Source organism: Mus caroli, chromosome 11, assembly GCF_900094665.2.
Source record: "Mus caroli chromosome 11, CAROLI_EIJ_v1.1, whole genome shotgun sequence".
NCBI classification, from domain to species: Eukaryota; Metazoa; Chordata; class Mammalia; order Rodentia; family Muridae; genus Mus; species Mus caroli.
This window is the reverse complement of record NC_034580.1, coordinates 3,982,175-3,992,738: the sequence shown is the minus strand read 5'-3', so window position 1 is coordinate 3,992,738 and position 10,564 is coordinate 3,982,175. Positions and strand designations below refer to the sequence as shown.

Sequence of the window (10,564 nt, the reverse complement as noted above, 5' to 3'; positions counted from 1 at the left end):
TCCCCAGTCCCCCACACTTAGGACACAGAGAGGGTCACAGTATCATGCCTTTATGGGGGTGGGGGGAGATGACAAATGTTTTTCATTTGCTTTTCAGGTGCTTTTTTTTTTTTTTTTTTTTTTTTTTTTTTTTTTTTTTTTTTTTTTTTGTATTTGGATATGTCATCCATAACAAATACCTTCGTGGGCAGGAAAGTATCCAAAGGCCAAAGAGAGCGGCTGTAAACGTGTTTGGGGGCCTGGGTTACACTGACGGGATTCATCCCAGGGGTACTAACAGCAGCAGCTGCAAGGGCTGGAGAAGGAACTGCAAGCATGTGGAAGAGGCACTGCCTGGGGGCTCAGTCCATGGCTAGAGCTTGGGAAAAGAAATTATCTATAAATTCCTTTATTAAATTATTAAAAGGACATCATTTCAGTGACACTTTGTAGAACAGAGCGGGACAGGCTTCATTCAAGACCTTGCAGGAAGGGCAGGGGTCATGCAAACAGGCTCTTGGATTCAACTCAGAGTGTGGCCCAGCAGCTGGGGATGTACAGTCAAGGAGAAAGGAGGGCTCTATGGACATCTACTCAGGGTAGACATCAGAAGTCAGAGGCATTCTGGGTAAGCAAGCAGGATTCCTGCTAAGATTGCTCTGGGTGAGCACAAGTCTCCAGGACAGGGTATGGGATGAAGAACCCGGCAGACACTGAAGCTGATGAGAGGTTAAGGACAGAAGATTCTTACTAAGGCAATGAACACCAGATCTCCTGACACCATCATGGGGTGTGTGTGTGTGTGTGTGTGTGTGTGTGTGTGTGTATGGGGGGGGATGTCTGTGTGTGCCTGTGTGAATGTCTGGAATCTACATGACTAAGGCTAAACTTCCTACTACCTGTGACAGAAGCCAAGCTTTTAATAATACAGCCTCCAGCTGCCTGGCACACATAAAGACTAATTCTCCCTGACCAGATCCACCATGAATGAAGTCCTTAGAATATTATCAGATAAAGTTCTAGCAAAGAGGAACTCCCATATGCCACAGATCCTTGTGACAAGGAACCACCATAAGCAAGAGGCAACAGAAACTTGCTTTGTCCTGGAAAACACCTCTAACTATACCAGGAAGTTTCTCTAAACGGTATTAAATCGGTGATGTCAGAGAAAGCAGTGGTGGGAAAGGAAGCAGGGTGGTAAAGTCAGTGTAACCTCAAAGGGCTACACAGAAAGGGAGATGGGGAACCCCGCTTCAGGCTCAAATACTAGTGGATTCAGTGGCTGTGGTTAAGAGCATCCACAAGGGGGCATTAGAGCCCTAAAGTGCACCCCATGCTCTTTGGTATGCCTCCAGTAAGAAACAATGTAGGGTCTTCCTTCCCCAGAAGGGAAATCCCAGTCACTGACCATGTGTGGCTGAAGTGAAGCCCTAGACACCACCACCACCACATGCCCAGAAGATCTGAAGACCCACAAGTGCCTGCCTGACTCATCCGAGACAGAAAGCCCTGGTGTGGGAGAAGGCCCACCACACTGGAGCCTCGTCCCTGGCTCAGCATTTGCTGCCAGTTTTGCTGTCCCCTGCATCAAGAACAACGCAGAAAAGGCTATGGGCATCTGTGGGATTACAGATGATGACAGGCAAGGTAAAGGGTAAAACAAAAGCAAGCTGCTCAAAGGAAACAGATGTTTCTGGGACAAGAAACTATCTCTTAAAAATATCTCAGTGAGAGGGCCAAGGAGCAGGCTCAGTGGCTAAAGCAGCTGCCAGGTAAAGCAAGAGTAAGGACGGGAAAGCAGCTCCCACAACCCAAGTCAAAGCCAGGTGGGCGTGGCAGCCAAGCAGAGACAGCGGATGCTTTGAGTCAGTTGACTAGTTAGACTGGCAGTCTGGGAGAGCTCTGGGTTCCATTGGAAGACCCTGCTTCCAAGAATAACGTGGAGAACAATTGAAGATGCCCAACATCAACCTTCAGCCTCCATGTGCATGTGTCCACAGTGCACTCCCCCAACACACACACACACACACACACGCACGCACACGCACACATGCACACACACACACACACACACACAAACACACACAATGCACACCACATATACATTAAAATTAAATAAAAATCTTAGGCCAGTGAGATGGCTCAACAGGGGAAGATGTCTGCCACCAGGACAATCAACTCCGGCAAGCTGTCCTCTGACTTCCACATGCATCCCATAGGACATAGGCAAGTGTATGCATACCCACCCACAAATATTATAAAGTTAGAAATAATCCCAGCGAGCAGACAAGACTGGGGTTATTGTGACTGGCATATTTATGAATCCCTGGGTTCAATCCCCTGCGTGAAGTAAAACCAGATGTGATGGTGCACATTTGTAATCCCCACACCTGGGAGGTAGAGTAGGAGAGTCAGAAGTTCAAGGTCCATCCTCAGCTACATAGTGAGTTTCCAGGCAAGCCTGTGGTTTCTGACATGGGAATACAACTCCATAAGGGAATTATTCATAAAAAAAAAAGACTACCTGGAATGTTTAAGAATTTTGAAATGTTGAATAGAAATGTTGGATGGTAGAGTTGAGAAACCCTTTGCAGAAAACAGAAGGAAAGAGGTGGGGGCAGGGGTGGATCTTGTGTCAGCTCAAGAACTTCAACAGCCACATAATAGGCTTTCCAGGAAAAATAAAAGAAGAAAGCGGGGAATGTGAGCTTAGACCTAGATAAACACAAAATACAACGCAATATAAAGCTGTGTGCAGCAGCAGCAGCAGCAGCAGCGAGTGCTCCAGTCGAGCGGCACCTCAGCCTTCTCTACCTTGTCGTCATCCTCGCAGGTCATCACGTTGGAGAAGGGGATCTCAGCCTTGAACATTTTCCGGCAGTGCATGAGCTGCACCAGCAGATAGCACACAGTCTTGAACTTCATCCTCTTGGCTGGTTTGATATCCGAGAGAATCAAGCCTGGGAATATCTACCAAACACAAGCATAGGGGAAAATATTGTCAGTACCCAGGAATCTACCAGGTACCCAGCAAGGAAGACTCCAAGCCAGAGGAACACCACTGGGGCTCAGAGTAAATGTTACCTCAAAGCTTCCTTGTCCCAGCATGCTTTGTTCTACACACAAGAGGACCCACAGGCCAGAGGACTAGGTGGTAGGGCAAGCCTCTTCCTAACAGACTGTCATGAGAGCAGTCTGCTCACCCCATGGCTTTCTCAAGACCAAATGAGCCAATATAGAAGGGAAAGCCCCAGGGCTCAGGACTAACTTGTTCTTGCTCAGTATCCATCATCTGACACTGAGCCCAAAGCCATTTCTCCCACAGCAGCTCTGAGCCCAGAAAGGACGAAGGACCGAAAGTAGCCCAGTCATCCCCAGATTTCTGACTCCAGACTCTGCGAACTCTTCTCTCTTACAGGTCGCCTATTATCTACACAAGGCAAACCCCCAGCACAGTATCTCCGGGCCACACCCAGAGGGTGCAAGAATTGGGGACAACTGTTTCTTTACAACTGTGTTGGGTAAAGCTGCTTAATGAGTTAATGAGGGGGACTGTCTACCCACCTTCCTCCGATGGGATGGCACAATAAAGAAGGTCTCAATCTTGTGAGTTCTCAGAAAGGTGTTCCTCTCATGGCCATGACCTGGCTCCACCTCGTAGTCCCCGTTCAAGCATGCGAGGGTCGTCTTTGTGATGTGGACCTTCCTACAAGAGAAGAACACAGAGCTGAGTGAGAACTGACAAGTGTGGCTGCACAGGTTCTGAGTGAGTCACACTGGGGTCACAAGAGAGGTTACTCTGCTCAGGGCAAGATGCCTGAGATGTGAGCACTCGTGTTCCAACTCGAAGGTAACCGGGGAAGAAAGGACAGGAAGGCCCAGGCAAGCCAAGTGATGGGTACACACCCAAGAAGGCAGGGTGGGGTTGGTGAAGGATGAAGGATGGAGGATCAGGAAGAGACCAGAAAGACAGAAAGAACCAATCAGAAGATTGGAACAGAGGCAATGAGAACAAAACTATTAGAGTTTAAAAGGGGAGAAATTCCACAGCCAGGCCAATGAGAAGCTGAAAGTCATGGTTGCTGGTGGGCAGAGGGCAGAGGGCAATTAGAGTTTAAAAGGGGAGAAATTCCACAGCCAGGCCAATGAGAAGCTGAAAGTCATGGTTGCTGGTGGGCAGAGGGCAGAGGGCAGAGGGCAGAGGGTGGAAGGCAGTAGAAAATAATATGGGAACCTCAACCCACATCTGCTTCTCTGCCTCATGGCATTTCAAGCCATGTCTTCGCTGCACTTCTCCTGGATTCCCTATAGGGAATGTTCATCCTGTTCAAACTCCCCAGCTGACTGAGAAATGAGCAAGTGGGTAGGACATGATTGAGTCACTACAGGAAGCTCTAAAGTCAGAGTTCCCTGTGTACAGGTTTGAGAAAATAAAACACAGAGATAATACTATTACATGGGAATAGCCCATGTATCAGGACAAAGCCCCCATGCACACCTGGTCTGGTCCACACTGGTTCTCTGCAGGTATGCACTGGACCTCAGCTGGATCCCCTGGAGGGTCAAAGCAGAACCTACCCAAGTACCCCCAGGATCCAGGCTTGAAATAAAGACTCTAGCAAAGGCACTTAGCCATCTTCCACCCAGACTCCAACTTACCCTGGTAAGCCAGCAGCCTCCATGACATTGGCCAGGGTCACGTCATTGGACCATACATCATACTGCCACTTTCGTAGGCCCAGGACACCACAGAGGACCCTGCCGGTGTGTAGGCCCACACGCATGTTCAGGTCTACTTCAGTAGCTTCAGCCACGGATCTGTAACACAGGTATAAGGCATGGGGCTGAAGGTTGTCTGGTAGCTCCCTCAACAGGCTGCTGTGGGCTGCACCCTGAGGCCGCAGGCATAGGGGAACAAGCTGTATGGAGTTGTAACATGACAGGTACATGGAGGTCTGGTCAGAGGAGCTAAAAGTCAGTCACACTGATGGTCAGTGAGCTCTGTGAGCTCCCAATATAGCCTTCTTGCCCTTCCTTATCAGGGATGTTTCCAAAGGGAACTAAGTCCAGGACCTCAGTGTAGGTTTTTCTTTCTGAGGAAATGGTTCTGGGGAAGTGGACGAGGCAGAGTGGGTGCAGAGGGAATTAAGGGCTGGAGTACCCCAGTTAATCTGATCAACTGAGGATCCACCACTATTGGCAACAGAGACTGGGTCTGCTGACATCAGCTCTGATAATCTCTGTAGTTCTTCAGAGCTATGTCAGTGCACCTCGATGCAGGTAAAGCGCCTCCCGCTGCCTTTCTCTTTATTCCACTAATAGAGAATGCCAAGGAATGTTCCATGAAGGACCCTGGGAAGTACAGCCACGCCCTTGTCACTGAGGGTGTGATCATATGGCAAACAGTACAGCCTTCAGTGGGCCTTAGCCTGCTCTACCCTATGCCCTTTGTTATCACCTAGGAGGGCTCTGGCGGCCACATTTTCAGTAATAAAATAGCATGTATGTATTGACCCGGCTCTCCCTCTACCTTCTCCCTGACTTCTGTTTACAAACTGCCCACCCTAGTCCCAGCAGGAACACCTGCACAGCATATCTCCACACCCTCTGGCCAGTCCCCAGGCCCCACCAGGTGCTCCCTTGAGTGGTCTTCCAACAGGACGACTGTCCCTGAGTCTGTGTTTGGGTAGGCAAGATGCCAAAGCCAGATGCAGCCCAAGGGCAGGGACCTGCATTGCTAATGCTGATCAGTTAGTTTCAATGACCTCCAGAAGAGAATGTGCAGGCCAGACTATTGTCAAGGCTTTAAGAGCCATTTTGTTTTACACATAAGTGAAACTTTAAAAAATTTAACTTTATTCCCATGCGTCTGCCAATCTCTGGTAAGAGACCCTAAAAATAGAATTTGACTTTCAAAACCTACATGAGCAATGCTGGAGAAGACACCTGCCCTTAGTGTTCTAGGATACATTCACCACTTCTGTTTCTGCAGCCACAAGAGGCAAGGCAGTCTGGGGAGTGCTGGGACATGAGTTTGCCCTGTCCACAAATTTCCCCGAGCTCCCTTGGGCCTTCCAAGTCAGCAGTTCTGGATCCCTGAAAGCTGGGATCTGCCAAAGTCCACATGGCCCCACATGTCTGGCACCCAGCAACTCCTGACAACACTCAGTCTTTCCTGGCAGCTTCTGCCTCTGGTAAATCAAAGCTGGCACCATCGAATCCACAGCACCCCAGAGAGTGCCTTCTAAAGAAACAGATCCAGCTGTTCAGCCGTGGCTCCGCGTGGCTCCCTGTACACAGGCATGTTCTGTCCAAATCCAACAAAACCCTTCACTTCATTTCCGGGACACCAAGATTTCCATATTCCTTTGTTCATCCTACGTGTCTTTCTTGTGTATGATCTCAGAGATGCTTTTTTATCACAGGTATTTTCTATGAAGGAACAATGTGGCCCTGGCCCTGACCTTTGGTGCTGGAACCCAATAGGATGAAGCCAACCCTCCCGCCCTCTCAGTACACTGGCTGACATAAAACCCAGAGCAAAGATGAAAGGCCAAATCTCTGTTCTGTTCAGCAAGAACCTACTGAGTTCACGTCTCTTGGCCATTCTTCCAAGCACTACAGATACAGCTGTGTACACAATGGAAAAAAAAAAAGTAAAAGGGAGGAACGGACACTCTAAAGGGTGATTTGCTGTCAGCTAGGCAGAATTTTTCCAGAAGTGATGACAACGCATTTGCCTGAGGCAACCCCTAGTCTCCATCCTAGCATGATAGAAGAACACAGCAAACACTTTCAACCCAATATGTCCAAATGTGAGCCCTGGACTGTGGGCTCTTAACTGCCCCTCCAGGGCCTTGGCTTCACCATCTATAGAGATGCAATCATCAGCTATAATATACAGGCTAGGAATCCCCAGATCCCCTAAACATTATGACAGATTCTTTGAGGAGAGTGGGATTTTGGGAAGACACATAGCACCTTCCACCCCACAGAAAACTGCTTCTTAAAAATATCCACAAGGCTGACTCTAAAACCCAGAATCCATAATTAGACAAAGTAATCCTTTAGGTTAGTCTATACTGAGAAACTGTGGCGTGTCTTGTGGCTCACATACACCCAGCTTAAGATAGAGATACCTGGGTATCCGAACTTCAGCCTGGAGACTTACTGATGGCACAGGCTGTCCTCACCAGCTCAGAGTAGACCTCTTGGGGGATACCTATGCATTTTCCGTTAGCTTACTTCATGGCAGCAGTTGAAAGGTACAGGTCACTGCTAGATAAAATCTATCTAGGAAAAAGGTACCCTGTGCCCTTGGAGGGCATGTGGAAGAAGACCGTGGTCATTGTTCCCATCTCACATGTGGCAGCAGGGGCTTCCCTGTGATGGAGACAGACTTTGACAGGCCCATGGGCAGCACAGCAGAGGGAATCCTGGGGAAATCTGGCAGTGGAGGGCCTCCCTCTTTGGGGATGGCTCCTTCTGTCTGGGGGCTGGTGAATCAGCCCCTGCAGAAGCTGCTGAAATCCTCCCACTCAGCTACTGCATCCGAGAAACAGTCAGTCCTTCCTCACAACCACTGCTTCTCCATTCACAGGCAAAGGATGGAGCATTCCAGGAAAATGAAGTTCACCCCAGGCTGGGAACCAGGAGCCTGCCGGCTCCTCTGCAGCGTCTGCAATCAGAGGTCCTGGGATCATTCAGAAAAATGTAGAAGAAGGGGTACAAGCAGAAAAGGGGGAGGGCATAGATGACATGAGGGTGAGAAGAAAAGTCCCAGTGACCTCTGCCACAGAAGCCTGTCCTTGTGGGCATCTGGGAGCAGAGCTCAGGACGGGTTACTCTAATGCCTAAGCATCATAGAAGTCCTTGAGAGGCCCATCAATATAAGGCCCAGGGTAGCCTCATCATTAGGATGTAGGAGGAGCCTGCCCTGCCAGCCCTGACACAACAGTTGAGGAGATGGCTCTAAAACCCTTTCCTCTAGGGCACTGCATTGCAAGGATGTATGATCAAGGAACACAGATGCTCTACAATTTAGCTTAGCAGGTCTCGCTGTCCCACTTTGGGTCCACTCCAGAGCTGTCTATGATTACAGGCCTGGGACAGACAATGCCCTTTACCTCTGAACCAATCAATGAAAAGAAAACAGGCATGTGTGGCCTGAGTTTAAAGGTTAGAAAGGAAAAATTCAGTAAATGTTTGTGTCTATTTTACCCGATGGGTATGAACAGTCTAGGAGGTAAGAAAACTAGATGTTTATACAGTCGTTGAAAAGGAAGGGTCCAGATGCTCCAGGCTGGGAAGAAATCAGGACCAATCTGAAAGCGTTCTATCTGCATCTACGTCTGGAGCAATGCTTGTCCTGGCTCTTACAGTTAGGCCTTTCTTCTCTAGGCCATGCTCCTTTCCTGCCCTAACCCATCCTGTATGCACAAGTGCCAAAATGGATTATCACGCTTTCAACAGTCTGCAATCCTGTTGCAGTTACTGCCAGCAAAGCCTCGACTGGACTGAGCAGCTGATCTTGGAGCCCTGACATAGCATTGTCAGGGAATAGTAGCCTACCCACTACCCTTTATCACTGTACCATGAATCTAAGAGATGAGCAGGAAATGGTTCCAGGAAAAAATTCCAGAATCTTCCAATAACCATGCTGGTCTTTGGGTCCAGTCAGAACTCTCCAACCTACAGAAGACCTGTGGCCCCTGAAAATGCTGGCGAGCCCTGGGACTGGGCTACGCTGTCCATCACTCAGGGATCTTTTGGAAAATGAGGTCATTTCAGAATCTACAGACTCCAAGTCCTCTGGCTTCCTCTAGATAGAGGGAGCTATTCCCAGTCCAGATGGCTCCAGACAGAAGGAAGATGTAGCTAAGGGCAAAGGCATTGCCCCCACATTGGTACATACAGCGCAAGGCCCAGCATGGCCTCTGCACATGCGTGTGCTCCAGCATTGACTCCACTCATGCTCCTGACACCACAGTGGTTCCTAGACTCTCCACACCAAGGTCAAGAAACAAAAACACATGACATCCTGCTTTGCCTGGACATGCTGGTCCTCTTGATAAACATGTTCTGTCTTGTATGTTTCTGTGCAGGAAAAACACAACACAGGAACAAACACAGGCTGGTATGGCCAGAAGGGAAGGTGCCAGTTGTCATATGGAGCCTTCCTGGGAGATCTAGAAGCTAGCCAATGCTGAGCACACATGGGCTATCCCTGGCTCTGTGCAATTCCCACAGGAATAAAGGCTGTTAGCAGTCTCTTGGATCAAGAGTCAGAAATTCAGGTCATATAGGACTCTAGGATTGTGTGATTTTGAGGCTGAGGGACTTTTGAATAGAGAGGAAAGCAGTCCAAGAAGGCTAGCACAAGGCTGCTCAGCCCCGGGCTCACCAGTCCCTCATGACATGGCCAGAGACGGAGAGTCAGAGAGTTTCTGCTGAAATCCTGGGGGAGCAGTGAGGAGACCATGAAGCAGAGCAAGCTGGGCAAGATGGCGAGATACAGGCTCAGCCTCAGCAGGCAGATGTGGCATTTCTTGAATAGCCACCAGAAAGGGCACTCAACAGAAATGCCTTAGAACCCAGGCACATGCCAGCCTCACAAGAGAAACTAGGAGGAAAGAAAGGCCAAAGGCCCATGTGAGAGATAAAGTCCCTAACCACAGAGAGACCAAGGGAGAAGTAAAGTTGCCAGGGAGAAAAGACAGGAAGAGATCCCTGCCTCCGGGACACATCCATTGTGAGCAGCCTGGTCAGCCCAGGCAGCTGGACTGTATAGTGGACTGATAGATAGATGATAGATAGATAGATAGATAGATAGATAGATAGATAGATAGATAGATAGATGATTGATAGATAGATAGATAGATAGATAGATAGATATGAGATAGATAGATATGAGATAGAGAGATAGATAGATGATAGATAGATATGAGATAGATAGATAGATAGATAGATAGATAGATAGATAGAAGATAGATAGATAGATAGATATGAGATAGAGAGATAGAGAGATATGAGATAGAGAGATATTAGATAGATAGATAGATAGATAGATAGATAGATAGATAGATAGATAGATAGGGTGAAAACTGTGATGTGGAATGTAGCCATGCTTCGCTTTGGGGAGGTAACACAGGCTCTCTGCTATATTTATAGAGCCAGGCCTCTATATCTACAGGGACACCCACACTGAACACATAGCCTCATCAATCACAAGGCCCTAACTAGCAGCCCAAGGTGGAATCACCCATGTGACTGTCCATCAAATCCACGGCTCATTAGCCACCAGAATTCATCAATTGCTTCTCCCCCTTTTCCTTCTGTTATTAATGCATAAAATATAAAAACAATAGGTTCTATTTGACAATTTCAATACAGATAGAAGTATATATTAATTCATCAATTGTTTCCTAATTCAAACCCTTGCCTAAAGAGAAAAGGAGCCTAAAGACTGTGAATATGCAGCGCCGGGGTAGCGGGAGAGCAGGGTTGCCTGACACCCGCCAGCTACCCACGACCCCCGCCGCAGGATTTTGGGACTGCTGGTGAGTGGAACACAGCTTCTGCTCCA

The 10,564-nt window shown here is 48.3% G+C and overlaps 1 protein-coding gene across 1 annotated transcript in view; it reads right to left on the bottom strand.

Moving 5' to 3' along the window:
- The window catches only part of Adcy1 (adenylate cyclase 1), a 116,855-nt gene that overhangs the window by 37,445 nt on the left and 68,846 nt on the right, over positions 1–10,564 (bottom strand). The window contains exons 6-8 of the mRNA XM_021178187.2: positions 4,639–4,797; positions 3,544–3,685; positions 2,794–2,949 (exon numbers count right to left, since the gene is read on the bottom strand). Of these exons, the coding sequence (XP_021033846.1) occupies positions 2,794–2,949; positions 3,544–3,685; positions 4,639–4,797 (457 nt within the window). The remainder of the gene's footprint in view (positions 1–2,793; positions 2,950–3,543; positions 3,686–4,638; positions 4,798–10,564) is intronic.